Source organism: Sinocyclocheilus grahami, unplaced genomic scaffold (assembly GCF_001515645.1).
Source record: "Sinocyclocheilus grahami isolate Dianchi unplaced genomic scaffold, SAMN03320097.WGS_v1.1 scaffold328.1, whole genome shotgun sequence".
NCBI classification, from domain to species: Eukaryota; Metazoa; Chordata; class Actinopteri; order Cypriniformes; family Cyprinidae; genus Sinocyclocheilus; species Sinocyclocheilus grahami.
In genome coordinates, this window is record NW_015505507.1 from 561221 (window position 1) to 578676 (window position 17456).

At 39.0% G+C, this 17456-nt stretch overlaps 1 protein-coding gene across 1 annotated transcript in view; it reads right to left on the minus strand.

Annotated features, from left to right (window-relative positions):
• Window positions 1-5290: 5290 nt before the first annotated feature.
• The window catches only part of LOC107602477 (eukaryotic translation initiation factor 3 subunit A), a 29451-nt gene continuing 17285 nt past the window's right edge, over window positions 5291-17456 (minus strand). The window contains exons 16-20 of the mRNA XM_016294996.1: window positions 13643-13722; window positions 13008-13543; window positions 10887-11019; window positions 10202-10365; window positions 5291-5919 (exon numbers count right to left, since the gene is read on the minus strand). Of these exons, the coding sequence (XP_016150482.1) occupies window positions 5726-5919; window positions 10202-10365; window positions 10887-11019; window positions 13008-13543; window positions 13643-13722 (1107 nt within the window). The 3' untranslated portion in view covers window positions 5291-5725. The remainder of the gene's footprint in view (window positions 5920-10201; window positions 10366-10886; window positions 11020-13007; window positions 13544-13642; window positions 13723-17456) is intronic.

The following is a 17456-nucleotide window of genomic DNA, read 5'->3' on the forward strand; positions in this document are numbered from 1 at the left end:
TGGTCGCTGCCGCTCGCCTTAAGGTTGAGGGAAGAGTCTTTAAGTGCGTCAATACGAACGAGCACGGAGAGGCGGATTCAAGCGAAACGGAACGGATTCGCCCAGAAACAGAGCTGTGGAGCAATTTACATACGCAGCTGATCCCATTGAGAGACTCAAGGTACTTCAGCATGTATTTGTGTTGCACACAAGGCATAACGACGCTTTTACACGCTGTTACTACAGCACCTCAGTGCTTAATCAATGCACGTTTAGATGTATAACTACACAACATGCTGATTTGTACTCGACTACAAAAGTACAATTTCAGAGTGTCGTTTAAAAAAAATGACAGTAATCAGTGAAACACTGTCAGGAAATAATCAGTTTAAATGACAATCTCTGTGTATCAAACTTTTGAAGGTTCTCCTTTTCTGGATGGTCGGTGCGCCTGCTAACGCCCACCTCTGTATTGTATCTCCACGTTTTCATTTTCTCCGATGGGTTTGTGATTAGTTTAAGGATGAGAGACTCCCTTTCTCTATTGGCCATGAGACAAGGATGAGGCTTATTAGACACAGACAATATTTTCAGCTCTGTTTGTTTGTCGTATGACTACAAGAGCCTACCCTCTAACTACTACATTAAATTAGCTGAGTTCAATCCCATTATGGGTTACTAATGTGCATACTGCATCTCAAAAGTTCAGGTATGCACAGTTGCTCTTGGGTTTTAGTGTCTGAATTTGCAGGGTGTGAGGTAGTTCGGTGATAGGCTATTTTAAAAAGGTTTTATATTCTTTTTACTTTTACATACTTTCAGATTCATCTCATACAGCACTACAATTCCTTAACATACACCACGCAATTATTGGTTGCAAATGAAAACAATTTTGTCGGACATGTAGCCTACAAATAAAATGGAAACTGCAGAAATTTCAGTTAGCCTAAATTTCCACCATTAAATCTATTAGTAAAATACATACATAAATCAATCCATAAAATCTATTAGTCTAATTTGTGCATGAGACACAAGCACGCGTTTTATGTCATTTTAAAATCCAAGTGTGTTTTATGGCACTGCAGTGAACGCTTATGTGCAACATGAGGAAAAATAATTGAAATGTTTACAAAAGAGGTCCACATTTATTACGTTCATTGTTCACTTGAATAATTTTGCCCATAGCTCTCAACACCCCACATTTGTTAAAATAAATGAACAATATATCAGCTGTTGGTTTAACGTACGAAGGCAGCATGACAATAGGTATAGGCTAAGTGGTGTACATTATTCAGTTGCATACTGCATTGCATTAAACGGAGGAATTCGTTTTAGATATTATCCTTTCCATTAGCTTTTCTTGTGTTAACGCGAAGTGAGTTATGCAGTCTTTAATTATGATTATGATAGATTATTATTAATAAATCAGAATATATACAGGCATATTTATTATTATTATTATGTCGGTCTATTTTGATTGCGTCTAAATTAATATAAATCCACCGTAGTAAAAACGGACTATCGGATTCAAATACTAGCCTACTTGTTTTGTTTCTATAAACCTGCCACAACCCTTGCTCAGATATTCAAGTGATTTCTTGATTCCAGAAATAATCCTGGATTTGTATGCAAGTATGATAGACATACATTAACGATGATCAATTCAATATTTAATTCGTACGAGGCTGTTTCTTGTATGTGGAGTTAAGGTCACTCAGTTTTTGCTCGTCTGCTCTTCCGTGCGGTAAATGCCTCGAAGTAGGCTACTTTACGTGCTACATTTTAAATGGCCTATTTGTGATTGCGCTTTTGGTAGCCTAAACTTTTGCACTTAAAATAGCTGCTGTGTACACCACACTTTTTCTTTAACTTCCATTTTTTTCGTCCACATATAAACAAGCCACTAGGCTACATTACGTTTTTTAAGCTATATGAAGTAATCGTTTGGTGAAACGAAATAAACCACTCTCGTTTTTTTATATGTATAAAAAGGGAACAAAATAAATTAGTCATTTTTACACTTGTCTGACTTTTGTGCATTTGCTAAATAAGGCAGATGCTATTAAAATCAATTGAGATATTTTGGATTATTATTTTTGATCTAAAGAGCAAAATATGGAGCACACTGAGGATCTGCTGCTCTTCGAAGGGGGTCAGAGTGCTCTTCGATCTGCGCATTGAAGTGTAAGGATAGTGCGACACCAACTGGTACTTTTACAAAATGCACTTTCCGCCAATTGCTGGACGTGCACAGAAATGAAAAGCACGATTACTGTTTGGCTGTCTACATTGCTAATTACCTTTTTTTTTCTCCGTGAAATGACTGTACAGCACATTTACTGTTAGGGCATGTTTGTTACGTTTTTTGGTGTCATTCGACATCGACATCGAAAGACTTCAACATTTATGGTCCATGATACCACCTGCAGTTAAGTGATATTTCTATAGTCTCCCGTGGACAAAGAATGACGAGCTCATGACAAGCTTTGTCTGTATGAATCCCGCCATTAATTTCACTTGATAAACTCAACCCGCAGTGTAATGTAAACATTTGCATCACTTTGCGGACCCACAAACTAAACACATTAATAGATAGACTGCGAAATGTTAATACAAGCCCAAGAAACAACAACAACATCAATAATAATAAATGATCAGTTCGTGCTTTACAGGTCTCACCATTTTCACTTTTCATGTTTACGGGGTTAGTCTATATGTTTTCAATTGATAACTGTCTCGAAATTAAGGTTCTTTAGGAAATTAAAGTAGCCTACATCGTTCATTTGCACAAGCTATCAAAAGCACTAACACTTGATCGATACCAGCATATATCGGTTTAGTGATTTTTCTTCGGTTTAAAAATTAAAAGACAAAATGGTTTAAAAGTCGCCTGTGAGGTAGTCCTGGAATCAGAAGACAAAAGCGCATTGAGCTTTATTCGACTATTTATTTGATCCATCCTTCAAAAAATGTGTCGGATACGCAATAATTAAGTGGATGGCTTTTGAAAAGCTGTTATGAAATGTAACTGACGCCCATGAACAGCTTTTCGAAGAGCTTTGCAATAGAAATGTCAACTGAATTATGTTATATCGTCAAACTGCAGGATTCACAATCATGTATTCAGTGTGCAAGGCCTATCAATTTCAATACAAGAAATTACCTTTCAAAGCTGTGCTTTTCACTCCACGCAATAACTTGCAAGCACAAAGGCTTTGCGCAGACCTATCGAAAGGAATTATTCTGGTATCTATAAAAGTCTTTCTACTAGTATGCCAGCATACTGACAAAACAATACGCAGTTTTTGTTTTTCTAATTAGGCCTATTTGCATTTTGCTTTTGAATTCAATAATTGTATTCCCACTTAAAGCGCAATAATTGTAGGCTATGAGCCAGCCCGTAGGAAACTAATTCAGAAATTGCACTTGTTGCTACAAATATAAATAAAACACAATAAGTTTGTCCGATTGACGAAAACATTCGAATCCCGCATTGAAATTCGATTGCTTAAACTTAAACAAATTAACAGCCTACGAAATATGAGGTATGCTCTCATCTAAGAATGTCCAAGTCGACGAAGCATTTGACTTATCAGTTTTAATATATTTCTTACACCACATGTGCAAAATACACACACATAGGCTACAAGCCATACAAAATAATGTCGTAAAGTATTACGTAGGCTACAGTGCAACTTAAGAATTTACAAGAAACCATCACACTGTTCAACATTTTTGCTTTATTTAATGTTTGTCCTAACATCCCAGTTTTGAATGCCGTAGCGGCCGTCATTTTTATTTAGTTTGCTGTTATAATTAGTCAAACTCGACTGGTGCACCAGACACTCGTCGCCACCGTGCAGCGCCGGGTGTACCAACCTATCAGATTGCGCTACCAAAAATATATTTACTTTGTTTTAAGGGTAAGTTTAGGGTAAGGGTAGGTGTGGACGGGTATAGGGTAGGGGTAGGTATGGACATTAAAAAAAGCCTCAAACCACATGAATAAGATGCTGGTAGCACAATCTGATAGGTATAATTTCTCGCTATCGATTTGTGTATACCTATCTTTTTTACGGGAGGTAGCACAATCTGAGCTGGTAGCACAAATCCTTCAGAACACCGGATAATAATAACACTTGCTGCAGCAATATGTTCGAGAAGAATTAGGCTATTAACAATTAGGCTACATTTATATCTGCAAGACTACATTTATAAAATGTTTATAAATCAGGTATAAAACATTATTTCGAAATTAGAGTTGATAAATTCCAGTTAAATGACTGGACTAGACTGAAATATAGGACAACTGGGTGGCAGATGCTCAGATTAAGCGATACGTGCCGTTTAAAGGCATATATCCCATATTCACAAGCAGCATCCCTCCAGCTCGAGGTCGGCGGAGTTTACTCACGGTGACCCGTGGTCAAACTTCACAAAGTAGGTCTTAGCAAATATAGGGGTCTAATCTAGTTTGGGAGTTCATAACCTCTTGCGTGGGAATTTGAGTCTCCAGTTGCGGGATTATTGGTCTTAATTGTGGATTTTCCACTAGAATGCAACAAAGACGGCTGACATAATTGTTTTTCTTCTAGTCTTTTCTGCATAATGATATAATGCAAGCAAAAGTTTATCACCCTCGCAGCGGGAAGAATCACGATTCAAAGAAGCCATTGCATGAAACTAAGCACTCGCATTGATGAGGTTTACCGAGGATTACCTCTTACCAACGTGTGCGTGTGGTCCTCCTACCTACCCCAGTTAGTTTAACCAAGAGCCAGTAAGTCTTTAGAAAAAGGCGTCGTACCACCTAAAACTTCCCTGAAAGAAATCCTAATCGAGTTTGAAACTGGATTATGCCATTGTTATTATTTTCTTGTAGAGATAAAATCTCGCTATAATGAAATGGCGGTATTGTTGTTAGAATTATCTGCATTTTTATTGTCATATTTGCCACCAAAGGGGAGGGATCACAAAAGATTGCAATGTTTATTTACTAAACCTTTTAATGTATCAATCAGGAGGACCAACAGCAGCGTATTAAATGCTACCGTTTTCTACTGACAACAGCATAAATGAATAGATTATAGGGATCCAATCAATTGTTTTTGGTTCATTTATGAAGAGAGACTTCTAAAGCTTCAGAAAACCTTGCTGAGATTTTGGTGACCCCTAGTGAGCAAAATAATCATCTACTGAGGCGTCTGAAAACTACTTAAATAACCACTGATTCTTATTCCAGACGGGTTCATTTGACACAAAATGATGCATGATACTGTCTTCTGCTGTATAAGAACTGAAATTATGGTAATTTAATGAGCAAACGACTTTATTAATAAAGTTTTTTTTCTTCATATTTCTAGAGGGCATACAACCACAGCATAAGCAGCAACTACAGCATGGACAGCTGTAAAGATAACCTGATGATTTCATCTCAAAACCTCACCACCACACATTCATGTTCTACAACATCTGCATCTCAAAGAAAAAAAAAACATCTACTTAATTTTGTGTGACCAATTTAATCCTCTAAGCATGCATAACAAAGGAATGAGCTACTTTTCAAATGTAAGTTTTTAAAAAGGGATGAAATATAAATTGCCATGTTTGAAAACCCATTGTAAGTGTTGTAATTCTATGGCAAAACTTTATGTATTTCATGTTAATGTAAGCAGTGATCTGTACTGATTAGAGAACACATCAAGGCTTAGTACAACATCAAGCAAAAAATTCTGATGCTTTAGCATTAGCGGCGGACAGTGGTCCAGCCATCATCATCCGTCTCGTTCTTGGTCCGGCGTGGGTTTTCCTTATCTTTGTCAGAGCGCCAGGTGCTCTTCTCACCGCCATCACGGTCCTGGTCACGTGGTCTGGGAGGAACCTCTCTTTCGTCCTTGCGCTCTTCCCGTCGGTCTTCACCACCACGACGCCATGAACCACCTTTGAGTTAAGAAATAGGATGTAAGAAACTGACCTCTTAAAAGGTACCCCAAGCATATTTCACTTGCTCAGCTTTGTCCAAGGGTCTTGGATTTTATACAGACACCTACCTACTGTCATGGATGCCACTTTAAACCAGAACTGCTCATCTTGTTTTGTTTGAAACAAAAACATCAATAACTTGGACATTATTGGATTCAACTGCAATTTTTAGACTTTGTGGCAATTAAGTGTTTGCAGCAGCATGGCTATGTTTGGAGGCATTTTGGACTGCTGTGGTATCATGCATTTGTAGTTGCCACTTGAGTTTGTTCTGTTAGATGTACTTCTGTGATTTAGTTTTGGTTAAGTACTTTAAGCAGTAAATACATTTACTGTTATAACTAGAGCCCGACCAAATATTATCGGCAGATATGAGCCTGTCGCAGATATATCAGTATCGGTGAATATGCTGCCGATATGATTTTTTTTTACAGAACATATAAAGCAGATTAAATGCTTCTGAATGGTGTAATTACTTAGTTTGTCCAGCAGAGCGAGAGTTTGCTCCATTGTTTGCTACTGGTGACTCAGGGTAAGTGTAGAGATGCGCGGATGAGCTCAAACTTTACCCGAGTCGGCTACTTCAAATAAATTATCCACCCGCCACCCACCCGCACCTATATTTGATCGTCACATTACAATGATTCTAATTCTTAGTTTTGCATGATGATATGATGAATGGATGGTTCATTTTTAACAGCAGATTCAGTGACGTTAGAGCTGATCTGCGCATCACTGCACACGTCTGTGGCGCATCACGGCTCCACGGCCACCGGAGCTGATTGTGCCTGCTCTATAGTCAATGCTGGTGTTTATACTGGCCGCGCCAAGGCCAGAACTCATGCTTATCACATCGGTCACATTTCCTAACTGGGTATCTACACTGGACACGAGCGGCACAACAAAATACAATAGAACCCATTATAATCAGTGATGGTGTCTTCACTGGATACGGCGAGACACGACAAATCCCGACAGCAAACTGAAGCCTCGTCCCATTTATGACATGCTGACACAAAGTTCAAATGATTTTCAATGGTCGCTTTGTTGTGTCCTGTTGCGGCGCAGACACTGTGTGTCAGCATAGTTTGTCAGTACAGTCAGTAACGTAGCAGATTGAAAAGTTAGTATCTTTCTGCAGTCCAATAGACAGCAGTGCGGTAGTGGTTTGAGTCTGTTGAATGGTGATTTAACGCTACGTTGTCACCTAGTTGGTGAGACTCAATGCTTTAAAGTAAATAAACAATGTCCCCATCTTTTACTCTCACAATGAGCTTATCATACTCGTTTGCTACATTAGTAGGGCCCTATGATTTCCACGATGCAGAAAACATGTTCTGCATGTTCATTTGATTACCAGAAAATACAAAGAATTTGTGAAAAAATATTATTCATTATTATTATTTATTCATTTTAGAGGTTTACATTTGGAAAAGCTGTGCTTCCTGCATAAATCTGCTCCTGTTGGACTGGCAGTAGCTTGCTTGCCCTACACCAGTGGTCGGCAACAGGCAGGCCACGGGCCAAAACTGGCCTGCCAGCAATAATATCTGGCCCGCGCCCGCAGCCAGATTATTTTGATAGCGGCTGGTTCTGAAATAGATCGGTCATGACAGCAACAGTTACTCACAATCAGAGTATGTGAGCGGAGCGGTGTGATTTTGACTGGAGCGAGGAGCGGATCTTTTAAAAGTCAGAGCGTCATGGTTTTCACTCGCTCCAAGAGTGCTCCACCACGAGTACAATTCGTGCCAACAGCCCGTAATATAACTGCATATTTAGCAAGAATTCACATGTTAAACATATTTAGCTAGCTTGATAAAGAAGGATCACTCAAATCAGAAAGAATGTGAAGCTATGATGACGGCAATGGACATGAGCGGGAAGTTATAGTTCTCAAGGAATTAGTCTGTTCATTCTAGATACTGAATATTTTCAGCTGAAAGCATGATTTAAACAAGTACTACAACACTTATTCACACGCAATCGCTCTCTCAATAATGCATTCAAACAAATGTAATCTTACAGTGCTACTTCATCTGTATCCGATTTAGAATGAGCAGAAATCTGTAAGAAATGCATCGATCAGTAGGTAAAATAACTGACGAAAACGTACTGTTATTTTCATCACAAACAAAATTTGCACTGCAAAAAGCAGCGATTATTACCTTTTAATGCTGACAACCATGTTATTAGCTTGTCATGTGGTAGGAAAAATGTTTGAACACTATGTTCTAATAAGCCACTTTCAAACATACTGAAATATTTTAGCCGTGGAGCGGTGTTTCTGAGATTAGTGAGCGCGGAGTGGATCAGAAGCGGGAAATGGTGAACATGGAGTGGAGTGATTATTAAACGCTCGGGAGCGCGAAGGGGAAATTGTTGCCTCTTCACTCCGCTCACATACTCTGCCGGACATCCACACAAATGTGGCTTTTTGTTAATGACTGTCCTACTACAGGATTTAACACAGAGTAACAGCTCACTACCAGTTACAAAATACACTGTAACAGTCTGTCACAGGCAATTATAGTTGCATTTTTCATCAATTAATTTCTTAAATTATCCTTTGACTATGTTCTGGCCTGCCATCTAGTGGCGAATTTTATTTTTGGCCTGATGCCAAACTTACTTGACCCCTGCCCTACACAATTTCAATGTATACAATTCAAGTTATACATGTTTTATTCTATTTGTGTCATTTAAGATTTATAATAAGTGAAGTTCACTGTTAAGTGCACTGATGTCAGACCCATTTTGAATAATAAAGTTTGTTAAATTGTTAAATACCCTGCCTCCATTACATAGGACTATGTTTGTCACATCATTACAAGTGTTTGATCACCACATTTGAGTATCATGTGTTTATGTATATACAAAAAATGTGTTTATGTATATATATTCTGTTTATGTATATACGATAATTCTATATACAGTACCAGTCAAAAGTTTAGACACACGAACGGGAAGTGTGTGCAAACTTTTGTCTATAGTGTACTAGGGCTGTGCGATATGGACAAAAAAAAACTATCGCGATTTCTTTGATCAATTTTGCGATTTCGATTTTAATCACGATTTTGACACACACAGACATGCTTTACAGTCATTAATGCATTCAGTGTGAATTTAAAACATTTCCAAAAGAAAACCAAAAAAAGCTTTGTGGCATTGCCTCAGATGTTGAACTAGATTTGTTGCGCCAAGTTCACACGTACTCCGTCTGCAGTGTGTATACAGTATGTGTATGCGGTGCAGAAGCAGCATGGACTCATTTTGCTTTCACACAGGATGCAGTTTGCGGTCTGCTCCTGATCCGCTGCTGTTTACCACAAACACAACATTTATCCATTATTTTGATTTCAAATCCAAACGTTGTTTCTGAAAATGCTTTTTCAGCATTGTGATTCTCTTTTATCACAGTACAGTAATACAATCTTTCATAGACATATTCACGTTTAAACTCAATAAATATAACTTTGTTTAACTACCACCAGGAGTGCCATCTATTATTGCCTTGTTTATCTAAAAGTGCACTTTTCCTTGTTTTAAATCTAGCCAAAAAGCCATGTGTTGACTGTGAAACAGTAGACTTGAATTATATGCATTTATGGTGTAATTACTAAATTTCCGTGTCAATCCATGTAAATTTTTACCGCGAATAATGCGCTGTCACTTTCTTTCAGCGCGTGCAACACAGCAGAAATAGATTATGTGCGGAAACGTTTGCAGCAAGACTGCTGCAGACGCACCGCTCCTGGAGCGCACTGCCGGACCGCAATCGCGTGCAGTGTGAACGCTCTGATCTGATGAGCATTCTGCGGGAGATCAAGGGCGCAGAAAATTGTGCTATAAAGCGATTTAGAAATCTCGCAAGCTCAAATCACGATTTTATGACGATTTCGATTAATCGCACAGCCCTATAGTGTACCATAATATAGCCTACACACAAAGAATATCTGCCGATATATCGATAGCAGTCTTTTTTACTCCCTAATATCGGTATCGGCCCCCAAAAAACCCATATCGGTCGGGCTCTAGTTATAACTTCTATTATTAACTCCAGGCACTCATGACCCCACACTACAAAACAGCTTTATCTGGGCCACTGATACAGTACCTTCATCTCAAACAAGTGTACATTTTAATCAAATCTGTCAAAAGGCTCTATATGTGCAAACTTAAAATGAGTGAAAATATTATGACTACATTGAAGATGTGCAAGGCAGATCATGAGACTAACCTTCATCATGGGCTCTGAGGTCACGATCGCGGTCTCGGTCATCTCTGCGGTCCCTCATGTCACGGCGTTCATGACGATCATCATGGTCAAAGTCTTCACGACGAGAGTCACGCCAGCTGCTCTGCTCCTCAGCACCACCTCTTCTCCAGCCACCCCCTTCTTCCCTGCACACACATTCACTTTAAACTTACTGCCAACTGGATGAGCCTAGATTTCCAGAAAATAGTAAATGGGTGGATCTTAAGATCTGAAAAAGTAAGGTATGGAACCTGTTTTATAAAATATTTTATTCAATTACACAGTCCTAAGGACCACAAGGACTTAATACTGCTTTTAAGCAAAACAATCACCGTTTAAAGAAAAAAAAAAAAAAAACATTATATTCCAATATTAAATATATTAAAAAAAATCAGGGGGAAAAAATGTAATGCATGTCTATTCTTTACTTCTCCCTACTTTCAAATGCTAATTCAAAAAGAAGCAAAACATGCACTCATACAACCCTCTACAACCGATTATAATCTAGAAAATGACAAACATTATAATTCATCAGAAGTACATCATAAGCAATTGCATGGCATAAATGTGCAGAATTTTAACTGCTCTGAAACCACAAGCTTGTAGAATATGCAACAGTGTCAGACAAAACTTTTATTTTTCATAGAGTAAATTGCTATATTTTTACCTGGGAGGGCGGCGATCTCTAAATCGATCTCCCTCATGACCATCATCTCCCTCACGCTCACCATCATCATGGCCAGTTTCACGAGCAGGTCCCCAGCTTTCTTCCCGAGCCTTCTCTCGCTCTCTCCATCCACCTACAAAAGGTTACATGGAGCAATTACATGAGTTGAAAAAACAGACTTTAATTATATGCATTTATGGTGTAATTACTAAATTTCCGTGTCAATCCATGTAAATTTTTACCGCGAATAATGCGCTGTCACTTTCTTTCAGCGCGTGCAACACAGCAGAAATAGATTATGTGCGGAAACGTTTGCAGCAAGACTGCTGCAGACGCACCGCTCCTGGAGCGCACTGCCGGACCGCAATCGCGTGCAGTGTGAACGCTCTGATCTGATGAGCATTCTGCGGGAGATCAAGGGCGCAGAAAATTGTGCTATAAAGCGATTTAGAAATCTCGCAAGCTCAAATCACGATTTTATGACGATTTCGATTAATCGCACAGCCCTATAGTGTACCATAATATAGCCTACACACAAAGAATATCTGCCGATATATCGATAGCAGTCTTTTTTACTCCCTAATATCGGTATCGGCCCCCAAAAAACCCATATCGGTCGGGCTCTAGTTATAACTTCTATTATTAACTCCAGGCACTCATGACCCCACACTACAAAACAGCTTTATCTGGGCCACTGATACAGTACCTTCATCTCAAACAAGTGTACATTTTAATCAAATCTGTCAAAAGGCTCTATATGTGCAAACTTAAAATGAGTGAAAATATTATGACTACATTGAAGATGTGCAAGGCAGATCATGAGACTAACCTTCATCATGGGCTCTGAGGTCACGATCGCGGTCTCGGTCATCTCTGCGGTCCCTCATGTCACGGCGTTCATGACGATCATCATGGTCAAAGTCTTCACGACGAGAGTCACGCCAGCTGCTCTGCTCCTCAGCACCACCTCTTCTCCAGCCACCCCCTTCTTCCCTGCACACACATTCACTTTAAACTTACTGCCAACTGGATGAGCCTAGATTTCCAGCAAATAGTAAATGGGTGGATCTTAAGATCTGAAAAAGTAAGGTATGGAACCTGTTTTATAAAATATTTTATTCAATTACACAGTCCTAAGGACCACAAGGACTTAATACTGCTTTTAAGCAAAAACAATCACCGTTTAAAGAAAAAAAAAAAAAAAACACATTATATTCCAATATTAAATATATAAAAAAAATCAGGGGGAAAAAATGTAATGCATGTCTATTCTTTACTTCTCCCTACTTTCAAATGCTAATTCAAAAAGAAGCAAAACATGCACTCATACAACCCTCTACAACCGATTATAATCTAGAAAATAATAGGGATGCACGATATATCGGCCACCATATCGGTATCGCCATCCTGGTAAGTTATCAGGAAAGCACCGTCCGCGTTTAAATCGGATGTAAGACTATGTTTTATTTATTTTAACAAGGAGGGGATGTAAGTGTAGTCAGTTTGTCTGTTTGACAATCTTATTTTGCACTGCAGCAATAAAATTGAAGTGAGATAAACTGAGAAATGTTTATTTTTAGTTAAAACAGATGTTGCCAAAGTTTTCCTTTGGGGACATAATCTGAAGTTGGAAAAAGATAATAAATTACAATATCTCACAGAATATCGCAAGATATTGTATCGTGGCACGTATCGTGATAATATCGTATCGTGAGGCCTCTGGTGATTGCCACCCCTAGAACTGACTATAGTTACCAAAAACCAACTTTCCACTGATCAAATACAATATAAAGGGGTCATATTTTTGTTCCCTCTGAGGTTCTCAGACATTAGTGAATGATTTCCAACAACTACAGTAATTAATTTTTTCACCTCTTATTTTCCAACCATCTTTCCTCTGACCTCTGGAATAAAACGGGTTTAAGACCAAATACATTTCTCCTATGAAATGACACTTTGCTGCACTTAAGAACGAGCTGTGGGTTTAAACTGTCCCATGCTTCAATAACAGATGATAGCATCACATTGCTTCATGACAGGAAAATTAGATTCCTCATGATATGAACCCTTTAAAACACATATTTAGCAACATGCCCTCTGCAAGAAAAGAAACAGAAATACCACATGAGCTTGCACCTGGTCTCCCAAGAGGTTTCCAGGGTTTAGAGTCATCTCCATGACGTGGGCCAGAGTCATCCATACCCCTACGGCCTCCCCTCTCATCATCCCCTCCTCTTCTGGGGCCCCAGTCATCATCTGCCCCACGTCGAGGCCCCCTGGGTTCATCCATGCCTCTACGGGGTCCACGGTCATCATCAAAGCCTCTTCTTGGGCCACGGTCATCATCACCTCGTCTGGGGCCACGGTCATCGTCCATTCCACGCCTTGGTCCGCGGTCCTCATCAGCTTTTCGGTTACCTCGGTCATCGTCAACGCCCCTCCTGGGCCCACGGTCATCATCAAATCCCCGTCTGGGTCCACGGTCATCGTCACCTCCTCGGCGCGGACCTCGTTCATCATCAAAGCCACGGCGGAGTCCTCTGTCATCTGAACCACCACGACTAGAACTTTCTCCTCCTCTCCGGAAGGGCATTTCACGGTCACGGTCTTCTCGATCATTGTCTTCACGGCCTTCACGCCCCTCCTGACGCCACTCCCTGGGAGGAAAAAAAAAGATAATGAATCACAATTCTCTGCATCCGTTTTTAATCTTTGTCCTTACGCATCAGGTTATCAATTTATGTGAAAACTCTTACCGGTCACCAACAGGACGTCGCCAGTCTGAATCGCCCTCACCACGCTTCCTCCAGCCTCCTTCTTCCTGTTCACCCCAGTCCTGGAAAAAAAACAATTAAAATTTAGACTAATAAATAACAATATCCATTTTATATCTGAACAGTATGCAGTCATCATCTGGTTAAAATGGAAGTATTAATTTTGTTAAGTGTTAATTTTTATAGAAATTAATACTCTTTACCAAGGGAGCATTATAATGATCAAAATAATTGTTACAAAATTGCTGTTCTTTTAAACTTTTTATTCAAAGAATCCTGAAAAAAATTCCACAAAAATTAAGCAGCATATTTTAATGATTTCTGATGGATCATGTGACACTGAAGACCTGAGTAACAGATACTGAAAATTCAGCTTAGTCGTCAGAGTAATAAATTACATTTTAAATTAAAGCTGCAAGCAGCGATGAAAGGGCCCTTGCACCCAGGCTCACCACCACCCGGTGGCTTTAGGAAAACAGCTAATGGTGGGCAATATGCATTTAAAGTGATAAATATAGGAGGTAAAATGTTTCTAACATGTTTAGCACACAATGGCATATTTTACTGTGTTGCTAATAGTGCATCACAGTGTTAAAACATGTCACTTCCTATTGCCAGTAGGTGGCGCTATGACTATAACCAAATACGGGCATGTAGATGTGTTCAGGACAGGACTCAAACATGTTAAATTTGGGGCAGATTGGACACTGCATGCCTGAGTTACAGCAACTTCCTGTTTCACTGCATTAATAGCATGCTTTAGCACTTAGCTAAGTGTTGCTAGCAGGTTTTAGTATGTTTCTAGCATATTGCCAGCCTATTTATGACGTTTTAATATGTTCCTAGGAGTCCATAACAGATATATATATATATATATATATATATTTACATAATCATGAAGGTCTCTAAAATCATTCAAACAAAACAAATCTTACAAGATATCTATAGTTTTTTGTATACCTAGTCAAACGTCCAAGCGGCAACTATGGGCAAATGACTTGCAAGTACACATAACGTATATAATGGGGAAATGGGGTATACTGTCACTAGCATCATGCTACTCATGTTACCTTCTTGTTAAAAACATGTTAGCATCATGCTAACAACATGTTAATCATGTTAGTATGTTGCTAGCATCATGCTAATCACAAAAACAGCTTGTTTAAAACCATAGATAGATGCCACATTCGACCACTCCAGAAACGTTGACGCATCTGCCATTTTGGAACGGTCAACTTGATATCATTCACCATAATAATCAATGAATATTCAAAGATGCAACAATCCTACATAGCCTTTGGTTGTAAATACCTCTGGTATTTAAATACCCGAAGAAACGATATAACCTTTCACAGGTGAGAATGTGTTGGTTTGTGGTTTCAAGTGTACTATCTCAATTTTACAAGTTTTAAAACATTGTTTTCTTAGTTGCAGCCCGGTGAGCTCTCTCGGCCACCATACTCGAGGGTTCGCACAGACTGATGAATGACGTCAAGTTGACCGTTACAATATGGTGGACGGCTAACATATAACAGCCCATAGAAACAGTCGCTAATAAGGCATCTACGTATACATATCTATGGTTTAAAACATGTTAATATCATGCTAGCAACATGCTAATCATGTTAATTTTGTTTTAAGATTTTACTTGTGTGTAACATGTTAACACGATACTATTAGTGTCTAGTGCCGGGTTTTGCCATGGCAAGCACCACTCACATTTTCTTCAGAAAATATACATATCTAATTATTATTATTTATTTATTTTCATTAAACTTTTTGATACACAATGTCCTGTTGGGGCAACTTAATAGCTGCACTTTGTTCTGCACTATGTTCCACCACTTTAAGTCAAATGGATTTGGTGTTTGTTGTGTTTTCACATTCAAGAGATTCACATCGAATGTTCTTCAAGTTTTATACATAATAAATTTGATAAAGATTGATCTGTTGAAAGCAGTTTTTTGAGTTAGATGCCAAATGTTCTTCTCCTACACTGCTTGTTCCCAGCCCAGATATCTAAAAATTCTTAAACCAAGAAGGATTTTCTAGACAAGTAAAAATGGAAAAAAACAAGTCAAAATTAAAGGGGTCATATGATGCGATTTCAATTTTTCCTTTCTCTTTGGAGTGTTGCAAGCTCTTGGTGCATGAAGAAGATCTGTAAAGTTGCAAAGACTAAAGTCCCAAATCCAAAGAGATATTCTTTATAAAAAGTTAAGAGTCAACCACGCCTACCAAAAACGGCTCGTTCTAACACACCCCACATGTCTACGTCACAATGTGGGAAGATTTGCATAACGCTGCCCAAATGTTCACGCAAAGAAAGGCGGCATAACTTTTATTCTCGCTGTAGTATTGTTGTTGCCGCCGCCATGTCGTGAAGGTGCTGTGTTTCATTGTGAAAGCGAAACTACTTTGGTAGGCCTTCTAAAAGAGGACGATATCTAAAAAGCGGAGTCCAGCACGGGGTCGTCACAAGCCTGGACGCTCCGTTGAATCCACCGGCCGCGCCGTTCTCAAGCCCGCACACCTCTGCTCACTCAAGCCAGCCTCCGCATACTCTAGGCCACGGTTCACTAAGCCTCCGGCCTCCGCTCACTCAAGGCTGTGTGACGCTGTTTCGTTGTGAAAGCGAAACTACTTTGTTTGGCCTTCCAAAAGAGGACACAATAAGAAATCAGTGGTTAAGTTGTATTTACAACACTGTTCCAGAACAGTTTAACCCAAATATTCAGATGTGTGCAGCGCATTTTATGGAGGACTGTTTCCTGATCCTGGGAGAGTAGACTACAATGCCGGCTGTTCTGACTCACAGACTGTAAGTATGCTTTTATTAGGGCTGTGCGATATTGAAAAAAAAATGCGATACCTTGTTAAAAAAATTCGATATTCGATTTGGGATAAGATAGCAGCCCGGTGAGCTCTCTCGGCCACCATACTCGAGGGTTCGCACAGACTGATGAATGACGTCAAGTTGACCGTTACAATATGGTGGACGGCTAACATATAACAGCCCATAGAAACAGTCGCTAATAAGGCATCTACGTATACATATCTATGGTTTAAAACATGTTAATATCATGCTAGCAACATGCTAATCATGTTAATTTTGTTTTAAGATTTTACTTGTGTGTAACATGTTAACACGATACTATTAGTGTCTAGTGCCGGGTTTTGCCATGGCAAGCACCACTCACATTTTCTTCAGAAAATATACATATCTAATTATTATTACTTATTTATTTTCATTTAACTTTTTGATACACAATGTCCTGTTGGGGCAACTTAATGGCTGCACTTTGTTCTGCACTATGTTCCACCACTTTAAGTCAAATGGATTTGGTGTTTGTTGTGTTTTCACATTCAAGAGATTCACATCGAATGTTCTTCAAGTTTTATACATAATAAATTTGATAAAGATTGATCTGTTGAAAGCAGTTTTTTGAGTTAGATGCCAAATGTTCTTCTCCTACACTGCTTGTTCCCAGCCCAGATATCTAAAAATTCTTAAACCAAGAAGGATTTTCTAGACAAGTAAAAATGGAAAAAAACAAGTCAAAATTAAAGGGGTCATATGATGCGATTTCAATTTTTCCTTTCTCTTTGGAGTGTTGCAAGCTCTTGGTGCATGAAGAAGATCTGTAAAGTTGCAAAGACTAAAGTCCCAAATCCAAAGAGATATTCTTTATAAAAAGTTAAGAGTCAACCACGCCTACCAAAAACGGCTCGTTCTAACACACCCCACATGTCTACGTCACAATGTGGGAAGATTTGCATAACGCCGCCCAAATGT